Raw genomic sequence first — 21,948 nt, 5'->3', positions numbered from 1 at the left:
GCTAATCCTATCCCAACGCAAACAGGCAGATAAATTTAGAGACCAGCAGGTCAGCCAAGGCATGACTAAGCATACCCAATGCCAGCCTGCGTTGACAAGCACTGCAAAAGCATCCCCCGTAACCCCCTCCCAGCCCCAGCCCTGAGCAACATGCGTCTCTTTCACTGGGCATCTTGGGAGAGCATCTGCAGGGCAAAGGATGACACGAAGGCGTGGGCTGGGATGCACCAGAACTTTAATGAGTCAAAAGAGGGAAAGGAGGGTGATGTGAGCGGAGGCCTCAGTGCCAGGAGCAGCTTTAGCAGGGGAAGCACCTCCTGCCGCAAATGCCGCTGCCCAAGCCAGAGAGGCTGAAGCCCCCGGAGTTGATGGGCACTCCCTCAGAGCTGAGGATGCTGCCAACGGCAGCGGAGGTGGAGGAGCCCACGGCGGTGTTCTGCGGGAAGGAGCTGAGGATGGGGCCGGGCAGGGTCACCACCACGGCGGAGGGCTGGATGAAGACATTGGAGTCCTGGCACTGCCTGACACAGGGCTCGTTGCAGCTGTTGGCCAGCGGGGTCGGGCCGCAGGGCCGGAAGGGCATGCACGGGTTGCAGCAGGACATGCTTCAAGGCTGGAGGTGCACCTGGGAGAGAGAAGCAGGGCATGGGGGCTGGGTGAGGAGCAGCCTGTCATACCACAACGAGGGAGCCAAGGCACGAGCTGGAGACGAGAGCTGGAGGCTGTGTAGGGAGGCACAGGGGCTGCTTCTTCCCTATGGCCCAAAAGTGCCCTGCCGTGAGGGACCAAGCCCAGGCACCTTCCCACCTAGCCCATAGCTCAGGAGACACCTCAACCGAGACCCAGCCGCTCCCCACGCCACAACTTCAGCCCCATTCCCTGTGCCATGAAAGCTGCTCCAGGACCCACGGTAGGAGAAACCAGCAGCTCTGTGGCGAGAAATCCCAGAGGAGGAGGAGGAGGAGAAAGGTCTTCAGACTCACCTTGTTCACAAGGAGACGGAGGCGAGAGAAGTGGATGAGAGAGTGAGGAGAAGGGCCTGCTTTTATACTGCTTCTGCACCGCCCCAGGCGCACAGTCACTGCACGCGGGCAGTAATTTTCCAGCAGGCTCACCTCCAAAGCAAAATGTCCTACCTAATGGCACATGTTGTGTTTTGGTTTCCGTCAGTGCTGCCATTTCATTTCCTCATTTCTGACATGACCACTAGGGCACGGAGGCTCTTTTGAAGATTGGGATGAGGAGCCCAAGGATTTCCTGAGCAGGACCATGCCAACATGGCCAGAAGACATGCCCCTGAGCACTGGAGGGCTCTGTGCAGATGGAGGACATCATTCTCAGGCGATACAGTGAGGTTGTTCTCAAAACCCTGTGCAGGAGGGTGCACATGTCTTCCCACCAATGCCGTCCTCCCCTGAGTGCCCAAAGCTTCTCCAAATGAGGACAGGCCGCGTCCTTCTCCCTGGGCAGGACTGTCCCTCCCTGCCCCTCTGCTCGCGCCAGCAGTCGCTGATCATTGCCTCTATCGGCAGGTGGGCTGCGCGGCCGGTTTCAAATGGCTCCGCCCAAGGAAAACTTCCCTTTCTGGAAGACATTTGCTGCTTTCCTTGGCAAAGACAACCCCTGTCGTGGCAGCCTCTGGGGGTGCGCAAGCAGTGCCCTCAGCCCTGATGGGACACGGGCCTGCAGGCAGCCCGCGCTCCTGGCTTGGCCTCGTGCCAAAGGGCTGACACACGCCAACCCAAAATTAGAGTGTGACTGGCCGTGGGTAGGGAGAGTCTATCCCAGGAAGCCTGCCTACTGCAGGCATCGCCTTGCCCTCCTGGGACGCGTCCCAGCTGCCTCCATGTCTGCAGGGCAGGGAAGAGCATCACCTCCTCGATGTAGTCTGAGAGCTGGTTTCGTGCCTTCCGAGCCCACCCCCTCCTTGAGCATCCCCACGCGCGTGGCACGGCAGGGTCCTGCCAGCCGTCACCCCTGGGAGAGCTGGGGGAAGTTCCCTTGCCTCTCCAGTGGTGCCGGGTTGTGCTCCAAGGTGAGGAGTCCTTTGGGGCCTGGGAAAGACGACATGATGAAGCACTAATGCCAAGAGAAGGTGTATCGCCTGACGGCCAGGGAGGAGCCCCAGCCGGTGGGGACACGTTTTCTGCAACCCCTCCTCTCCCTCCACGGGGTATGCAGGCATCTGGTGGCATGCACTCGTGTCTCTCCAATCGGTTTAAATGTCCCCACACCGGATCCTCCTCGACTGTGGGTAAGACTCTCCCTGCCCCAGACTTGCCAAGGAATGGCAGAGGCCCGGTCCCTCGACAGCAGCTCTTGCCAGTCAAGACCAAGGCCGCGAACCCCCGCAGCACCTCCGCCTTGCCTGTAACCCCTGTGCCCGGTGAAGCTGCCCCATTCAGCGCTGCAGCTGACTTTGGCCAAGCCTTGCTGCTGACCTGTGTGGAAGAAGATCTCCTCAGTGCCCTCCACGTGCCTTGCCTGATGGAACACCAGGTGGGCTTTGGCTTTCCGAAGACCAGCCCTGCGTACTCGGGCAGCTTGGCAAATGTTCTCCCCAGAGCAAAGGGCATCAAGAGGAACACGGCTGAAACCATTGGCACAGCCCGGCTGCCTGGAGACGCCATGGCTAGTGACCGTGGGAGCGAGCGGAGGCAGAGGGAAGAGAGAGAAGCACACGGCACGTCCTTAAAACGAGGAGTCTGCGGGTGCTTGCTGACACGTGCGGCGTGGAGCACAGCTGGGCCTCTTCCTGCCAAGGGAGCTGCAAACACTCGCACTGCACTGCCCCAAGCCAACATCCCCTGCCTGCGCGGGACTCCTCCACCACTGAGGAGCCATCCTCTGCCCACGCTGACACAGTCCTGCCCAGGACACCCCTGGGCGTCTCATCCCAGCACATGAAAGGCACTTGCACGGCAGAACAAGCATGTCAGAAATGAGGAAATGAAATGGCAGCACTGACGGAAACCAAAACACAACATGTGCCATTAGGTAGGACATTTTGCTTTGGAGGTGAGCCTGCTGGAAAATTACTGCCCGCGTGCAGTGACTGTGCGCCTGGGGCGGTGCAGAAGCAGTATAAAAGCAGGCCCTTCTCCTCACTCTCTCATCCACTTCTCTCGCCTCCGTCTCCTTGTGAACAAGGTGAGTTTGAGGCGCTTTTTGTCTTCATCCCATTCCTGACTCTTAACCTCCTCTTCCTCCGCCTCCTCCTCCTCTGGGATTTCTCAGCACATACCTACCCTTTGTCCTGTGCTGTGTTTTGAGGCTGCTTGCCATGGGAGAGGGAAAAGGAGCAGAAGGTGTGGCATGGAGAAGGGCTGAGATTTGGCTGAGGGGTCTCCTGAGCTATGAGCTAGGTTGAGACCTCCCTGGGCTTTGTCAGTGTCGGTGGGGCACTTTTGCTCTGAGGGAAGGGGTCTCCCTCATTGTAGGGTGACAGGCTGCTCTTCAACCATCCTCTGTGCTTTGATTTCCCCTGCTTCTCTCTCCCAGGTGCACCTCCAGCCCCAAGCCATGTCCTGCTACAGCCCGTGCATGCCCTGCCGGCCCTGCGGCCCGACCCCGCTGGCCAACAGCTGCAACGAGCCCTGTGTCAGGCAGTGCCAGGACTCCAATGTCTTCATCCAGCCCTCCGCCGTGGTGGTGACCCTGCCCGGCCCCATCCTCAGCTCCTTCCCGCAGAACACCGCCGTGGGCTCCTCCACCTCCGCTGCCGTTGGCAGCATCCTCAGCTCTGAGGGAGTGCCCATCAACTCCGGGGGCTTCAGCCTCTCTGGCTTGGGCAGCGGCATTTGCGGCAGGAGGTGCTTCCCCTGCTAAAGCTGCTGGCCATGGCCCTGGGTTAGAAGGCACCCAGGGACCCACACGATGGTACCGCACTGGGGACGGAGCATCGGCTTGTTGCTTCCAGAGGGGCTGAGCAACCCCAGCACCCCTTGCAAAAGGACAAGGCCAGCCTGGGCTCTCAGAAAGCACAGCCCGTGTCTGCCCTTCACGTGCTTCCACTCTTTCTTTTGCCCCCTGTGTCCTTGTTCTCTTGTGGTCTCCTCAGCTGCGAGTACCAGAAAGGCAGCCTGGGGGGTGGCCAGCTGGCCCTGCTCCCTCTGTGGGCAGGCAGATGGACAGCTGGCAGCATCTCTGCCTAGCTGAGGGCTGCAGACTCCTTTCTGCCCCTGGTGCTCCCTGCACTGGGACCTTCACTCAGGGTGACCTTATTTCCCTCTTTTGACTCATTAAAGTTCCACTGCATCCCAGCCCATGTCTCTGTGTCATCTTTCTCAGGCAGATGATCTCCCAACACATTCAGGATGGTTCTGTGAGGGGTCTGTTGGAAATAAATGTGAAGCGATTACTAGAAGCATCGTAGAGGGTCTTCCTGGGATTGACTGAAGTTGTTTTGTTAAGAACCAGTTACCTGGTTCTTTGTAGTTTTAGGTAGAATGGTCTTGAGAACACATACGTGGTTTGGGTTTTGCTGGACAGTGTTTGCTAAGCAGCAACCTTGTCAATCCAACCCATTCCCCAAATAGCAAGTAGGCTGGGTGTGGACAAGAGACTGGGAGGGGACACAGGCAGGACAGCTGACTCAGACTGACCAAAGGGATAGTCCATACAATATGACATCATGGTCAGCAATACATTCTAAGAGAAAGAACAGTGAGCATCAGGGGACATTCATTATTAGGGAGTTTCTTTTCTGAAACAACTGCTAAGTGCATTGTGCTCTGCTTCGCAGGAGTGGCTGGACATTGCCTGCTGATGGGAAGTAGAGAATAAGTCCTTTTGCTTTGCTTCATTTCCACACATTTTCCCTGCTTTACTTCATTCAACTACCTTTATCTCGACCCATCTGGTTTTAATCTTATTTTCTCCCCCCTTTCTCTCTGAGGAAGGGCAGTGATAGAGCGCCTTGGTGGGCACCTGGCAGCCAGACAAGGTCAACTCACCACAATCTTTTTGGTGTTCACCATGGGACTCGGGACATCAGCAGTTTCGAATTGAGCATGGTATAGCTGTAGTAGTTACTAACTGGCATGCTTTTGTGTGAGTTTAAGAGTGCACTTGCTGCACCCTTTATCTCTTTATTTTGCTAAGCCTGGGAATACATTCACAGAACCAAAGACTATGGCTTTGCCCTGGCACTGACGCCCTTACTGTGCTGGGGGAGCTATCTACTGGAGAGGGTGAGGAAATACACCCTCTTCCAGTCCAGGACTGCTGTGAGTTGTTTCGTTGTGCAGGCTCCTGAGGTCCTTATTCACCCTAATGTGAGGTATTTAATGTTACCTAATTAACACTGTTGGCTTAATGTGGGGTTTGCAGAATCTGATGTCAGGCTGGTGTAAGAGGAGGCAACTTTTGGGTGCAGCAACAGTGAAACATGCCCTGAGGTGATTGTTCCCTGGGTGACAACTGCTTGAAAACCAGCTGCTTTTAGCGTGGTACTGGGGCTTGCAGTGAGTCTGTCAAGCCACGATTCAGTACTATCAGAGGATAGTGGTTAAGACAAGGACCCAAACTACCTCCAAGAATGCCATGATTGAGCCAGGCATCCAAACTACAATTAAGAACATGGCAGTTGAGGCAGAGACTTAAACCCCACCTGAGAACACCATGGTTGAGACAAGGAACCAAACACCACCTACAGTAATTGCTGCAGTAGTGAAAAAGAAATAGCAGACAATGAAGTCAATGGGTCTATGTCATTGATTAGTAAGGGAGTGAGGAGGAGGAAGAGTCTGATGGGTAAGCAGGTACTTCAGCAAAGAAATGGGAGGAAGAAGTGAGAGAAATCACTCAAGAGACGAAGTACCCAGTCCCTGACCTTGAGAGAACCTGGGGAGTTCTGGTGGAAAGAGTTCTGGTGGAAAGAGTACAGGCATCAGACAGGTAAGCAGATGACTGCCTGGCAACTCCAGTGCTGGGAGAGTGGGGTCAATGGTCAGGAACTGGAAGGTAAGGAAGCCCAACAGCTGAGATCTCTCGCTAGGGGCTGGGGAGCTGATTGTGGAATTGGAAAAGAGGCAATGAAATACAGTCTTGGGAGGCGTCTCCTGTCAAGTGTGAGAGCAAGATATCTGTTCAAGGAAGATTTTGTGGTTTAGCAAGGAAGGTGGACTACCACTTAGGAAGGCATCAAGTACCTGAGAGAATTAGTGGTGCTGGAAGTCATCTACCATGATCTCAATGACAACAAGGTCTCTGAAGGTCTAGATAATGCTCTGTATATATGGTTGTCCAAAATGCACCTGTGTCATACTTTAACAGCTTGGCAGCAACATATTGCCCAGGTTTAGATACATTAACTGTGGAGAGAGCATCTTCCTGTCTGAAATTTTGAAGAAAATCTCTCTCCCTCCGTGTCTTCGCAGGCCAACACCTCAGCTGTGAAGAGTGCCCCACAGAGCCAATCCCCTCCTGCTGTGGTCAGGGGGAAAGGAAGACCAGGACCACGCTCCATGTCCCTTTCTGATTCTTCCTGTGTGACCAGGGGAAGGGGGATGGTGAGCCCACTTTTAAACTGGAATCTTGTGTATGCACGTGAACTGAGAGGGAAGACAACTGCTGAGGGGCCACGCAAGAAGGCTGTCAGTTTAGTTGCTGTTTAGTTACCCCATCATGTGGGTCAAGAAAGCAGAAGTGTTTGAGAAGGGCAAAAGAATAATTCTGACTCTTCTGAAAGGTGGATTGGCCATGAAATGAAGCAAAGTCAATGAACCTGCACAGGACATGCAGTTTTGGTGGGTAAAATGGGAGGGCGAACGTTGTCACATCCTCTGTAAAGGAATGAAGGCAGTGGGTTGGTTATCATTGATAATACGCAGCTGTGGCCTTGCCTCAAAGGCAGTGGGTTATTGTCATGGACGATGTGCAGCTGCAGCTCATCCTGCTAAGTGGTTAAATAGCCCTGAGGCGTGTGGGAGAGAGGCTGGTTGGAGGAGGAGTGGTGTGGTCTGACTTCTGGAGTAAGGAGAAACAGCATGGATGGTAGAATCTGACCCACGGTAAAGCCTTGTTGCAGCCAGCTAGTTTGTTTGTGCTGCAACAATTGGTACCTGCTGTGAGGCTGAGTTGGACTACGACTACAACAGCTGGTGTCCAATGTAGCTGAGACAAGCGGGAGAACCTGTGACCCATAACAGACACTGAGAGGTGAGCTATTGACAACCAATTGATATGGGTGTATTGCAATATTTATTGTCTGTCTTAACTCAACTTACAACTGAATCCCCATCACCTGGCAGCCAGACAATATCAACCCACAGCAAGCACAGTTGTTAATTGCATCTGCATGGTCCTTCCCTCTGTGGAGGCTGCAGCACAAAGGGTGATGAGGGCATAGTCCCGAGGATGCATGGGGAGCCTTTACTGCTCACAAAAGGAGGGGACGGAGGGACACAGCATAGTGGCCCTGTTGGGGGCACTGTCACTTTCAGGAGAGGAAGTCATCCATGACTCCTCCAGACCCATGGCCATCAGGCCCAGCTTTGCTGAGCCTTTGCCCAGATATACCTTCTTGGCATCAGTGCACTTGCTTCAGAGATGTGTGTGGCCACTGCTGATGTCAGTTGAGGAGCCTAGGCTGTGGGAGGGCAGCAACCCCACAGGCGTCTGGGAATTATTCAGGTGGGGTGAAGAAAAATGAGGGCGATGGGGGGTAGCAATTCCTCTTCCCCTTGTTGCTGCTGTGCTGGAGAAGGAGGCTCAGGCAGGACATGACCACGGAATGGTTGACCAAAAATGATGAAAGAGCTGTGACATGCTGTAGAACATCACACCTGGCAATAAAAATGTAGGTAGAGCCCTGATCAACAACTGGCTTGGCAGCAACCAGCTATGTCTCCCCACGTATCCTTCAGCCAATGCTAAGCAACAGCACAAAAGCAGGGCCAGGAAAAGATGCTTTTGCAGTGATCCCATCAAAAGAGGTGTGGCACTCAGCACTGTTCCTGGACACCAAGGGCTGTCATCAAGAACCCGGACTATATGACCAGAGGTGTAGCCAGGAGATTGATGGGAATGATCATCCCACTCTGCTCAGCACCCACCAGACACAATCTAGAACACTATGTCATCTTTGGGGCTGTAATGCAAGAAGGACCTTGACTAAGCGGAGTGAGTTCAGTGCAGAATGGACAGGATGGAGAGAGGACTAGGGCACTTGCTTGGGGATGAAAGGCTGCAGTAAACATCTTGATGAGCGTTGAGAAATTAATGCTTTGGTGGGAAACCCAGAAGCAGCTTTTGAGAGCTATGGTTGTTGAACTGTGTGAGGTAATTCTTCCAGCCTCAGCTAGGCAGAGAAGTTCAGATAACAGAGGGTCACGCTAAGTACACTCAAAGCAAGCCTTTGTTAAAAATCACAGCAGGACCACCCCTAAGAAACATATCTTTCCCCAGACATGTTGGCAGGATATCTGCAGAGAAAATGATGACAATAAGGCATAGTATGGGATGCAGCAGAACTTTAATGAATCAAAAAAAGGAAGTGGGGTTGATGTGAGTGGAGGCCCAAGCACAGGGAACAACAGAATTCATGTCTGCCCAATGGCTCTTGCAGAGATGCCACCAGGTGTCCATCTGCCTGCCCCGAAGAGGGAACAAGGCCAGAAGGTGCTTCCTAGGTGGCCTTTGTGGTGTTTGCAGCACAGGAGACCACAAGAGGATGGTCTTCCCGAGGGCCATGGCCAGCAGCTTTAGCAGGGGAAGGACCTCCTGCCGCAAATGCCGCTGCCCAAGCCAGAGAGGCTGAAGCCCCCGGAGTTGATGGGCACTCCCTCAGAGCTGAGGATGCTGCCAACGGCAGCGGAGGTGGAGGAGCCCACGGCGGTGTTCTGCGGGAAGGAGCTGAGGATGGGGCCGGGCAGGGTCACCACCACGGCGGAGGGCTGGATGACGACATTGGAGTCCTGGCACTGCCTGACACAGGGCTCGTTGCAGCTGTTGGCCAGCGGGGTCGGGCCGCAGGGCCGGAAGGGCATGCACGGGCTGTAGCAGGACATGCTTCAAGGCTGGAGGTGCACCTGGGAGAGAGAAGCAGGGCATGGGGGCTGGGTGAGGAGCAGCCTGTCATACCACAACGAGGGAGCCAAGGCACGAGCTGGAGACGAGAGCTGGAGGCTGTGTAGGGAGGCACAGGGGCTGCTTCTTCCCTATGGCCCAAAAGTGCCCTGCCGTGAGGGACCAAGCCCAGGCACCTTCCCACCTAGCCCATAGCTCAGGAGACACCTCAACCGAGACCCAGCCGCTCCCCACGCCACAACTTCAGCCCCATTCCCTGTGCCATGAAAGCTGCTCCAGGACCCACGGTAGGAGAAACCAGCAGCTCTGTGCCGAGAAATCCCAGAGGAGGAGGAGGAGGAGAAAGGTCTTCAGACTCACCTTGTTCACAAGGAGACGGAGGCGAGAGAAGTGGATGAGAGAGTGAGGAGAAGGGCCTGCTTTTATACTGCTTCTGCACCGCCCCAGGCGCACAGTCACTGCACGCGGGCAGTAATTTTCCAGCAGGCTCACCTCCAAAGCAAAATGTCCTACCTAATGGCACATGTTGTGTTTTGGTTTCCGTCAGTGCTGCCATTTCATTTCCTCATTTCTGACATGACCACTAGGGCACGGAGGCTCTTTTGAAGATTGGGATGAGGAGCCCAAGGATTTCCTGAGCAGGACCATGTCAACATGGCCAGAAGACATGCCCCTGAGCACGGGAGGGCTCTGTGCAGATGGAGGACATCATTCTCAGGCGATACAGTGAGGTTGTTCCCAAAACCCTGTGCAGGAGGGTGCACATGTCTTCCCACCAATGCCGTCCTCCCCTGAGTGCCCAAAGCTTCTCCAAATGAGGACAGGCCGCGTCCTTCTCCCTGGGCAGGACTGTCCCTCCCTGCCCCTCTGCTCGCGCCAGCAGTCGCTGATCATTGCCTCTATCGGCAGGCGGGCTGCGCGGCCGGTTTCAAATGGCTCCGCCCAAGGAAAACTTGCCTTTCTGGAAGACATTTGCTGCTTTCCTTGGCAAAGACAACCCCTGTCGTGGCAGCCTCTGGGGGTGCGCAAGCAGTGCCCTCAGCCCTGATGGGACACGGGCCTGCAGGCAGCCCGCGCTCCTGGCTTGGCCTCGTGCCAAAGGGCTGACACACGCCAACCCAAAATTAGAGTGTGACTGGCCGTGGGTAGGGAGAGTCTATCCCAGGAAGCCTGCCTACTGCAGGCATCGCCTTGCCCTCCTGGGACGCGTCCCAGCTGCCTCCATGTCTGCAGGGCAGGGAAGAGCATCACCTCCTCGATGTAGTCTGAGAGCTGGTTTCGTGCCTTCCGAGCCCACCCCCTCCTTGAGCATCCCCACGCGCGTGGCACGGCAGGGTCCTGCCAGCCGTCACCCCTGGGAGAGCTGGGGGAAGTTCCCTTGCCTCTCCAGTGGTGCCGGGTTGTGCTCCAAGGTGAGGAGGCCTTTGGGGCCTGGGAAAGACGACATGATGAAGCACTAATGCCAAGAGAAGGTGTATCGCCTGACGGCCAGGGAGGAGCCCCAGCCGGTGGGGACACGTTTTCTGCAACCCCTCCTCTCCCTCCACGGGGTATGCAGGCATCTGGTGGCATGCACTCGTGTCTCTCCAATCGGTTTAAATGTCCCCACACCGGATCCTCCTCGACTGTGGGTAAGACTCTCCCTGCCCCAGACTTGCCAAGGAATGGCAGAGGCCCGGTCCCTCGACAGCAGCTCTTGCCAGTCAAGACCAGGGCCGCGAACCCCCGCAGCACCTCCGCCTTGCCTGTAACCCCTGTGCCCGGTGAAGCTGCCCCATTCAGCGCTGCAGCTGACTTTGGCCAAGCCTTGCTGCTGACCTGTGTGGAAGAAGATCTCCTCAGTGCCCTCCACGTGCCTTGCCTGATGGAACACCAGGTGGGCTTTGGCTTTCCGAAGACCAGCCCTGCGTACTCGGGCAGCTTGGCAAATGTTCTCCCCAGAGCAAAGGGCATCAAGAGGAACACGGCTGAAACCATTGGCACAGCCCGGCTGCCTGGAGACGCCATGGCTAGTGACCGTGGGAGCGAGCGGAGGCAGAGGGAAGAGAGAGAAGCACACGGCACGTCCTTAAAACGAGGAGTCTGCGGGTGCTTGCTGACACGTGCGGCGTGGAGCACAGCTGGGCCTCTTCCTGCCAAGGGAGCTGCAAACACTCGCACTGCACTGCCCCAAGCCAACATCCCCTGCCTGCGCGGGACTCCTCCACCACTGAGGAGCCATCCTCTGCCCACGCTGACACAGTCCTGCCCAGGACACCCCTGGGCGTCTCATCCCAGCACATGAAAGGCACTTGCACGGCAGAACAAGCATGTCAGAAATGAGGAAATGAAATGGCAGCACTGACGGAAACCAAAACACAACATGTGCCATTAGGTAGGACATTTTGCTTTGGAGGTGAGCCTGCTGGAAAATTACTGCCCGCGTGCAGTGACTGTGCGCCTGGGGCGGTGCAGAAGCAGTATAAAAGCAGGCCCTTCTCCTCACTCTCTCGTCCACTTCTCTCGCCTCCGTCTCCTTGTGAACAAGGTGAGTTTGAGGCGCTTTTTGTCTTCATCCCATTCCTGACTCTTAACCTCCTCTTCCTCCGCCTCCTCCTCTTCTGGGATTTCTCTGCACATACCTACCCTTTGTCCTGTGCTGTGTTTTGAGGCTGCTTGCCATGGGAGAGGGAAAAGGAGCAGAAGGTGTGGCATGGAGAAGGGCTGAGATTTGGCTGAGGGGTCTCCTGAGCTATGAGCTAGGTTGAGACCTCCCTGGGCTTTGTCAGTGTCGGTGGGGCACTTTTGCTCTGAGGGAAGGGGTCTCCCTCATTGTAGGGTGACAGGCTGCTCTTCAACCATCCTCTGTGCTTTGATTTCCCCTGCTTCTCTCTCCCAGGTGCACCTCCAGCCCCAAGCCATGTCCTGCTACAGCCCGTGCATGCCCTGCCGGCCCTGCGGCCCGACCCCGCTGGCCAACAGCTGCAACGAGCCCTGTGTCAGGCAGTGCCAGGACTCCAATGTCTTCATCCAGCCCTCCGCCGTGGTGGTGACCCTGCCCGGCCCCATCCTCAGCTCCTTCCCGCAGAACACCGCCGTGGGCTCCTCCACCTCCGCTGCCGTTGGCAGCATCCTCAGCTCTGAGGGAGTGCCCATCAACTCCGGGGGCTTCAGCCTCTCTGGCTTGGGCAGCGGCATTTGCGGCAGGAGGTGCCTGCCCTGCTAAAGCTGCTGGCCATGGCCCTGGGTTAGAAGGCACCCAGGGACCCACACGATGGTACCGCACTGGGGACGGAGCATCGGCTTGTTGCTTCCAGAGGGGCTGAGCAACCCCAGCACCCCTTGCAAAAGGACAAGGCCAGCCTGGGCTCTCAGAAAGCACAGCCCGTGTCTGCCCTTCACGTGCTTCCACTCTTTCTTTTGCCCCCTGTGTCCTTGTTCTCTTGTGGTCTCCTCAGCTGCGAGTACCAGAAAGGCAGCCTGGGGGGTGGCCAGCTGGCCCTGCTCCCTCTGTGGGCAGGCAGATGGACAGCTGGCAGCATCTCTGCCTAGCTGAGGGCTGCAGACTCCTTTCTGCCCCTGGTGCTCCCTGCACTGGGACCTTCACTCAGGGTGACCTTATTTCCCTCTTTTGACTCATTAAAGTTCCGCTGCATCCCAGCCCATGTCTCTGTGTCATCTTTCTCAGGCAGATGATCTCCCAACACATTCAGGATGGTTCTGTGAGGGGTCTGTTGGAAATAAATGTGAAGCGATTACTAGAAGCATCGTAGAGGGTCTTCCTGGGATTGACTGAAGTTGTTTTGTTAAGAACCAGTTACCTGGTTCTTTGTAGTTTTTGGTAGAATGGTCTTGAGAACACATACGTGGTTTGGGTTTTGCTGGACAGTGTTTGCTAAGCAGCAACCTTGTCAATCCAACCCATTCCCCAAATAGCAAGTAGGCTGGGTGTGGACAAGAGACTGGGAGGGGACACAGGCAGGACAGCTGACTCAGACTGACCAAAGGGATAGTCCATACAATATGACATCATGGTCAGCAATACATTCTAAGAGAAAGAACAGTGAGCATCAGGGGACATTCATTATTAGGGAGTTTCTTTTCTGAAACAACTGCTAAGTGCATTGTGCTCTGCTTCGCAGGAGTGGCTGGACATTGCCTGCTGATGGGAAGTAGAGAATAAGTCCTTTTGCTTTGCTTCATTTCCACACATTTTCCCTGCTTTACTTCATTCAACTACCTTTATCTCGACCCATCTGGTTTTAATCTTATTTTCTCCCCCCTTTCTCTCTGAGGAAGGGCAGTGATAGAGCGCCTTGGTGGGCACCTGGCAGCCAGACAAGGTCAACTCACCACAATCTTTTTGGTGTTCACCATGGGACTCGGGACATCAGCAGTTTCGAATTGAGCATGGTATAGCTGTAGTAGTTACTAACTGGCATGCTTTTGTGTGAGTTTAAGAGTGCACTTGCTGCACCCTTTATCTCTTTATTTTGCTAAGCCTGGGAATACATTCACAGAACCAAAGACTATGGCTTTGCCCTGGCACTGACGCCCTTACTGTGCTGGGGGAGCTATCTACCGGAGAGGGTGAGGAAATACACCCTCTTCCAGTCTAGGACTGCTGTGAGTTGTTTCGTTGTGCAGGCTCCTGAGGTCCTTATTCACCCTAATGTGAGGTATTTAATGTTACCTAATTAACACTGTTGGCTTAATGTGGGGTTTGCAGAATCTGATGTCAGGCTGGTGTAAGAGGAGGCAACTTTTGGGTGCAGCAACAGTGAAACATGCCCTGAGGTGATTGTTCCCTGGGTGACAACTGCTTGAAAACCAGCTGCTTTTAGCGTGGTACTGGGGCTTGCAGTGAGTCTGTCAAGCCACGATTCAGTACTATCAGAGGATAGTGGTTAAGACAAGGACCCAAACTACCTCCAAGAATGCCATGATTGAGCCAGGCATCCAAACTACAATTAAGAACATGGCAGTTGAGGCAGAGACTTAAACCCCACCTGAGAACACCATGGTTGAGACAAGGAACCAAACACCACCTACAGTAATTGCTGCAGTAGTGAAAAAGAAATAGCAGACAATGAAGTCAATGGGTCTATGTCATTGATTAGTAAGGGAGTGAGGAGGAGGAAGAGTCTGATGGGTAAGCAGGTACTTCAGCAAAGAAATGGGAGGAAGAAGTGAGAGAAATCACTCAAGAGACGAAGTACCCAGTCCCTGACCTTGAGAGAACCTGGGGAGTTCTGGTGGAAAGAGTTCTGGTGGAGAGTACAGGCATCAGACAGGTAAGCAGATGACTGCCTGGCAACTCCAGTGCTGGGAGAGTGGGGTCAATGGTCAGGAACTGGAAGGTAAGGAAGCCCAACAGCTGAGATCCCTCGCTAGGGACTGGGGAGCTGATTGTGGAATTGGAAAAGAGGCAATGAAATACAGTCTTGGGAGGCATCTCCTGTCAAGTGTGAGAGCAAGATATCTGTTCAAGGAAGATTTTGTGGTTTAGCAAGGAAGGTGGACTACCACTTAGGAAGGCATCAAGTACCTGAGAGAATTAGTGGTGCTGGAAGTCATCTACCATGATCTCAATGACAACAAGGTCTCCGAAGGTCTAGATAATGCTCTGTATATATGGTTGTCCAAAATGCACCTGTGTCATACTTTAACAGCTTGGCAGCAACATATTGCCCAGGTTTAGATACATTAACTGTGGAGAGAGCATCTTCCTGTCTGAAATTTTGAAGAAAATCTCTCTCCCTCCGTGTCTTCGCAGGCCAACACCTCAGCTGTGAAGAGTGCCCCACAGAGCCAATCCCCTCCTGCTGTGGTCAGGGGGAAAGGAAGACCAGGACCACGCTCCATGTCCCTTTCTGATTCTTCCTGTGTGACCAGGGGAAGGGGGATGGTGAGCCCACTTTTAAACTGGAATCTTGTGTATGCACGTGAACTGAGAGGGAAGACAACTGCTGAGGGGCCATGCAAGAAGGCTGTCAGTTTAGTTGCTGTTTAGTTACCCCATCATGTGGGTCAAGAAAGCAGAAGTGTTTGAGAAGGGCAAAAGAATAATTCTGACTCTTCTGAAAGGTGGATTGGCCATGAAATGAAGCAAAGTCAATGAACCTGCACAGGACATGCAGTTTTGGTGGGTAAAATGGGAGGGCGAACGTTGTCACATCCTCTGTAAAGGAATGAAGGCAGTGGGTTGGTTATCATTGATAATACGCAGCTGTGGCCTTGCCTCAAAGGCAGTGGGTTATTGTCATGGACGATGTGCAGCTGCAGCTCATCCTGCTAAGTGGTTAAATAGCCCTGAGACGTGTGGGAGAGAGGCTGGTTGGAGGAGGAGTGGTGTGGTCTGACTTCTGGAGTAAGGAGAAACAGCATGGATGGTAGAATCTGACCCACGGTAAAGCCTTGTTGCAGCCAGCTAGTTTGTTTGTGCTGCAACAATTGGTACCTGCTGTGAGGCTGAGTTGGACTACGACTACAACAGCTGGTGTCCAATGTAGCTGAGACAAGCGGGAGAACCTGTGACCCATAACAGACACTGAGAGGTGAGCTATTGACAACCAATTGATATGGGTGTATTGCAATATTTATTGTCTGTCTTAACTCAACTTACAACTGAATCCCCATCACCTGGCAGCCAGACAATATCAACCCACAGCAAGCACAGTTGTTAATTGCATCTGCATGGTCCTTCCCTCTGTGGAGGCTGCAGCACAAAGGGTGATGAGGGCATAGTCCCGAGGATGCATGGGGAGCCTTTACTGCTCACAAAAGGAGGGGACGGAGGGACACAGCATAGTGGCCCTGTTGGGGGCACTGTCACTTTCAGGAGAGGAAGTCATCCATGACTCCTCCAGACCCATGGCCATCAGGCCCAGCTTTGCTGAGCCTTTGCCCAGACATACCTTCTTGGCATCAGTGCACTTGCTTCAGAGATGTGTGTGGCCACTGCTGATGTCAGTTGAGGAGCCTAGGCTGTGGGAGGGCAGCAACCCCACAGGCGTCTGGGAATTATTCAGGTGGGGTGAAGAAAAATGAGGGCGATGGGGGGTAGCAATTCCTCTTCCCCTTGTTGCTGCTGTGCTGGAGAAGGAGGCTCAGGCAGGACATGACCACGGAATGGTTGACCAAAAATGATGAAAGAGCTGTGACATGCTGTAGAACATCACACCTGGCAATAAAAATGTAGGTAGAGCCCTGATCAACAACTGGCTTGGCAGCAACCAGCTATGTCTCCCCACGTATCCTTCAGCCAAAGCTAAGCAACAGCACAAAAGCAGGGCCAGGAAAAGATGCTTTTGCAGTGATCCCATCAAAAGAGGTGTGGCACTCAGCACTGTTCCTGGACACCAAGGGCTGTCATCAAGAACCCGGACTATATGACCAGAGGTGTAGCCAGGAGATTGATGGGAATGATCATCCCACTCTGCTCAGCACCCACCAGACACAATCTAGAACACTATGTCATCTTTGGGGCTGTAATGCAAGAAGGACCTTGACTAAGCGGAGTGAGTTCAGTGCAGAATGGACAGGATGGAGAGAGGACTAGAGCACTTGCTTGGGGATGAAAGGCTGCAGTAAACATCTTGATGAGCGTTGAGAAATTAATGCTTTGGTGGGAAACCCAGAAGCAGCTTTTGAGAGCTATGGTTGTTGAACTGTGTGAGGTAATTCTTCCAGCCTCAGCTAGGCAGAGAAGTTCAGATAACAGAGGGTCACGCTAAGTACACTCAAAGCAAGCCTTTGTTAAAAATCACAGCAGGACCACCCCTAAGAAACATATCTTTCCCCAGACATGTTGGCAGGATATCTGCAGAGAAAATGATGACAATAAGGCATAGTATGGGATGCAGCAGAACTTTAATGAATCAAAAAAAGGAAGTGGGGTTGGTGTGAGTGGAGGCCCAAGCACAGGGAACAACAGAATTCATGTCTGCCCAATGGCTCTTGCAGAGATGCAACCAGGTGTCCATCTGCCTGCCCCGAAGAGGGAACAAGGCCAGAAGGTGCTTCCTAGGTGGCCTTTGTGGTGTTTGCAGCACAGGAGACCACAAGAGAATGGTCTTCCCGAGAGCCATGGCCAGCAGCTTTAGCAGGGGAAGGACCTCCTGCCGCAAATGCCGCTGCCCAAGCCAGAGAGGCTGAAGCCCCCGGAGTTGATGGGCACTCCCTCAGAGCTGAGGATGCTGCCAACGGCAGCGGAGGTGGAGGAGCCCACGGCGGTGTTCTGCGGGAAGGAGCTGAGGATGGGGCCGGGCAGGGTCACCACCACGGCGGAGGGCTGGATGAAGACATTGGAGTCCTGGCACTGCCTGACACAGGGCTCGTTGCAGCTGTTGGCCAGCGGGGTCGGGCCGCAGGGCCGGCAGGGCATGCACGGGCTGTAGCAGGACATGCTTCAAGGCTGGAGGTGCACCTGGGAGAGAGAAGCAGGGCATGGGGGCTGGGTGAGGAGCAGCCTGTCATACCACAACGAGGGAGCCAAGGCACGAGCTGGAGACGAGAGCTGGCGGCTGTGTAGGGAGGCACAGGGGCTGCTTCTTCCCTATGGCCCAAAAGTGCCCTGCCGTGAGGGACCAAGCCCAGGCACCTTCCCACCTAGCCCATAGCTCAGGAGACACCTCAACCGAGACCCAGCCGCTCCCCACGCCACAACTTCAGCCCCATTCCCTGTGCCATGAAAGCTGCTCCAGGACCCACGGTAGGAGAAACCAGCAGCTCTGTGCCGAGAAATCCCAGAGGAGGAGGAGGAGGAGAAAGGTCTTCAGACTCACCTTGTTCACAAGGAGACGGAGGCGAGAGAAGTGGATGAGAGAGTGAGGAGAAGGGCCTGCTTTTATACTGCTTCTGCACCGCCCCAGGCGCACAGTCACTGCACGCGGGCAGTAATTTTCCAGCAGGCTCACCTCCAAAGCAAAATGTCCTACCTAATGGCACATGTTGTGTTTTGGTTTCCGTCAGTGCTGCCATTTCATTTCCTCATTTCTGACATGACCACTAGGGCACGGAGGCTCTTTTGAAGATTGGGATGAGGAGCCCAAGGATTTCCTGAGCAGGACCATGTCAACATGGCCAGAAGACATGCCCCTGAGCACTGGAGGGCTCTGTGCAGATGGAGGACATCATTCTCACGCGATACAGTGAGGTTGTTCTCAAAACCCTGTGCAGGAGGGTGCACATGTCTTCCCACCAATGCCGTCCTCCCCTGAGTGCCCAAAGCTTCTCCAAATGAGGACAGGCCGCGTCCTTCTCCCTGGGCAGGACTGTCCCTCCCTGCCCCTCTGCTCGCGCCAGCAGTCGCTGATCATTGCCTCTATCGGCAGGTGGGCTGCACGGCCGGTTTCAAATGGCTCCGCCCAAGGAAAACTTGCCTTTCTGGAAGACATTTGCTGCTTTCCTTGGCAAAGACAACCCCTGTCGTGGCAGCCTCTGGGGGTGCGCAAGCAGTGCCCTCAGCCCTGATGGGACACGGGCCTGCAGGCAGCCCGCGCTCCTGGCTTGGCCTCGTGCCAAAGGGCTGACACACGCCAACCCAAAATTAGAGTGTGACTGGCCGTGGGTAGGGAGAGTCTATCCCAGGAAGCCTGCCTACTGCAGGCATCGCCTTGCCCTCCTGGGACGCATCCCAGCTGCCTCCATGTCTGCAGGGCAGGGAAGAGCATCACCTCCTCGATGTAGTCTGAGAGCTGGTTTCGTGCCTTCCGAGCCCACCCCCTCCTTGAGCATCCCCACGCGCGTGGCACGGCAGGGTCCTGCCAGCCGTCACCCCTGGGAGAGCTGGGGGAAGTTCCCTTGCCTCTCCAGTGGTGCCGGGTTGTGCTCCAAGGTGAGGAGGCCTTTGGGGCCTGGGAAAGACGACATGATGAAGCACTAATGCCAAGAGAAGGTGTATCGCCTGACGGCCAGGGAGGAGCCCCAGCCGGTGGGGACACGTTTTCTGCAACCCCTCCTCTCCCTCCACGGGGTATGCAGGCATCTGGTGGCATGCACTCGTGTCTCTCCAACCGGTTTAAATGTCCCCACACCGGATCCTCCTCGACTGTGGGTAAGACTCTCCCTGCCCCAGACTTGCCAAGGAATGGCAGAGGCCCGGTCCCTCGACAGCAGCTCTTGCCAGTCAAGACCAGGGCCGCGAACCCCCGCAGCACCTCCGCCTTGCCTGTAACCCCTGTGCCCGGTGAAGCTGCCCCATTCAGCGCTGCAGCTGACTTTGGCCAAGCCTTGCTGCTGACCTGTGTGGAAGAAGATCTCCTCAGTGCCCTCCACGTGCCTTGCCTGATGGAACACCAGGTGGGCTTTGGCTTTCCGAAGACCAGCCCTGCGTACTCGGGCAGCTTGGCAAATGTTCTCCCCAGAGCAAAGGGCATCAAGAGGAACACGGCTGAAACCATTGGCACAGCCCGGCTGCCTGGAGACGCCATGGCTAGTGACCGTGGGAGCGAGCGGAGGCAGAGGGAAGAGAGAGAAGCACACGGCACGTCCTTAAAACGAGGAGTCTGCGGGTGCTTGCTGACACGTGCGGCGTGGAGCACAGCTGGGCCTCTTCCTGCCAAGGGAGCTGCAAACACTCGCACTGCACTGCCCCAAGCCAACATCCCCTGCCTGCGCGGGACTCCTCCACCACTGAGGAGCCATCCTCTGCCCACGCTGACACAGTCCTGCCCAGGATACCCCTGGGTGTCTCATCCCAGCACATGAAAGGCACTTGCACGGCAGAGCAAGCATGTCAGAAATGAGGAAATGAAATGGCAGCACTGATGGAAACCAAAACACAACATGTGCCATTAGGTAGGACATTTTGCTTTGGAGGTGAGCCTGCTGGAAAATTACTGCCCGCGTGCAGTGACTGTGCGCCTGGGGCGGTGCAGAAGCAGTATAAAAGCAGGCCCTTCTCCTCACTCTCTCATCCACTTCTCTCGCCTCCGTCTCCTTGTGAACAAGGTGAGTTTGAGGCGCTTTTTGTCTTCATCCCATTCCTGACTCTTAACCTCCTCTTCCTCCGCCTCCTCCTCCTCTGGTATTTCTCAGCACATACCTACCCTTTGTCCTGTGCTGTGTTTTGAGGCTGCTTGCCATGGGAGAGGGAAAAGGAGCAGAAGGTGTGGCATGGAGAAGCGCTGAGATTTGGCTGAGGGGTCTCCTGAGCTATGAGCTAGGTTGAGACCTCCCTGGGCTTTGTCAGTGTCGGTGGGGCACTTTTGCTCTGAGGGAAGGGGTCTCCCTCATTGTAGGGTGACAGGCTGCTCTTCAACCATCCTCTGTGCTTTGATTTCCCCTGCTTCTCTCTCCCAGGTGCACCTCCAGCCCCAAGCCATGTCCTGCTACAGCCCGTGCATGCCCTGCCGGCCCTGCGGCCCGACCCCGCTGGCCAACAGCTGCAACGAGCCCTGTGTCAGGCAGTGCCAGGACTCCAATGTCTTCATCCAGCCCTCCGCCGTGGTGGTGACCCTGCCCGGCCCCATCCTCAGCTCCTTCCCGCAGAACACCGCCGTGGGCTCCTCCACCTCCGCTGCCGTTGGCAGCATCCTCAGCTCTGAGGGAGTGCCCATCAACTCCGGGGGCTTCAGCCTCTCTGGCTTGGGCAGCGGCATTTGCGGCAGGAGGTGCTTCCCCTGCTAAAGCTGCTGGCCATGGCCCTGGGTTAGAAGGCACCCAGGGACCCACACGATGGTACCGCACTGGGGACGGAGCATCGGCTTGTTGCTTCCAGAGGGGCTGAGCAACCCCAGCACCCCTTGCAAAAGGACAAGGCCAGCCTGGGCTCTCAGAAAGCACAGCCCGTGTCTGCCCTTCACGTGCTTCCACTCTTTCTTTTGCCCCCTGTGTCCTTGTTCTCTTGTGGTCTCCTCAGCTGCGAGTACCAGAAAGGCAGCCTGGGGGGTGGCCAGCTGGCCCTGCTCCCTCTGTGGGCAGGCAGATGGACAGCTGGCAGCATCTCTGCCTAGCTGAGGGCTGCAGACTCCTTTCTGCCCCTGGTGCTCCCTGCACTGGGACCTTCACTCAGGGTGACCTTATTTCCCTCTTTTGACTCATTAAAGTTCCGCTGCATCCCAGCCCATGTCTCTGTGTCATCTTTCTCAGGCAGATGATCTCCCAACACATTCAGGATGGTTCTGTGAGGGGTCTGTTGGAAATAAATGTGAAGCGATTACTAGAAGCATCGTAGAGGGTCTTCCTGGGATTGACTGAAGTTGTTTTGTTAAGAACCAGTTACCTGGTTCTTTGTAGTTTTAGGTAGAATGGTCTTGAGAACACATACGTGGTTTGGGTTTTGCTGGACAGTGTTTGCTAAGCAGCAACCTTGTCAATCCAACCCATTCCCCAAATAGCAAGTAGGCTGGGTGTGGACAAGAGACTGGGAGGGGACACAGGCAGGACAGCTGACTCAGACTGACCAAAGGGATAGTCCATACAATATGACATCATGGTCAGCAATACATTCTAAGAGAAAGAACAGTGAGCATCAGGGGACATTCATTATTAGGGAGTTTCTTTTCTGAAACAACTGCTAAGTGCATTGTGCTCTGCTTCGCAGGAGTGGCTGGACATTGCCTGCTGATGGGAAGTAGAGAATAAGTCCTTTTGCTTTGCTTCATTTCCACACATTTTCCCTGCTTTACTTCATTCAACTACCTTTATCTCGACCCATCTGGTTTTAATCTTATTTTCTCCCCCCTTTCTCTCTGAGGAAGGGCAGTGATAGAGCGCCTTGGTGGGCACCTGGCAGCCAGACAAGGTCAACTCACCACAATCTTTTTGGTGTTCACCATGGGACTCGGGACATCAGCAGTTTCGAATTGAGCATGGTATAGCTGTAGTAGTTACTAACTGGCATGCTTTTGTGTGAGTTTAAGAGTGCACTTGCTGCACCCTTTATCTCTTTATTTTGCTAAGCCTGGGAATACATTCACAGAACCAAAGACTATG

At 54.8% G+C, this 21,948-nt stretch overlaps 2 protein-coding genes and 2 pseudogenes across 2 annotated transcripts; 1 reads left to right on the top strand and 3 right to left on the bottom strand.

The window, feature by feature from the left end:
- Positions 1-298: 298 nt before the first annotated feature.
- On the bottom strand, positions 299-1,810 carry LOC129734440 (feather keratin 1-like; annotated as a pseudogene).
- A 6,895-nt stretch (positions 1,811-8,705) lies between these two features.
- Positions 8,706-11,037, bottom strand: LOC129734439 (uncharacterized). The gene is given in 3 exon segments (XM_055697818.1): positions 8,706-9,032; positions 9,391-9,543; positions 10,849-11,037. Coding segments are annotated over 3 exon segments (669 nt in total).
- LOC129734438 (feather beta keratin-like) lies at positions 11,036-12,235 on the top strand. The gene is made up of 3 exons (XM_055697816.1): positions 11,036-11,132; positions 11,409-11,557; positions 11,909-12,235. Exons 1-3 carry the CDS (start codon positions 11,036-11,038, stop codon positions 12,233-12,235), a joined length of 573 nt encoding a protein of 190 aa, XP_055553791.1.
- Positions 12,236-17,110: 4,875 nt separating this feature from the next.
- LOC129734437 (feather beta keratin-like) lies at positions 17,111-18,882 on the bottom strand (annotated as a pseudogene).
- Positions 18,883-21,948: the final 3,066 nt, after the last annotated feature.

The sequence above is a fragment of the Falco cherrug genome, chromosome 20, assembly GCF_023634085.1.
Source record: "Falco cherrug isolate bFalChe1 chromosome 20, bFalChe1.pri, whole genome shotgun sequence".
In the NCBI taxonomy this organism is placed as follows: Eukaryota; Metazoa; Chordata; class Aves; order Falconiformes; family Falconidae; genus Falco; species Falco cherrug.
This window is presented reverse-complemented; position numbering and strand designations above follow the sequence as displayed.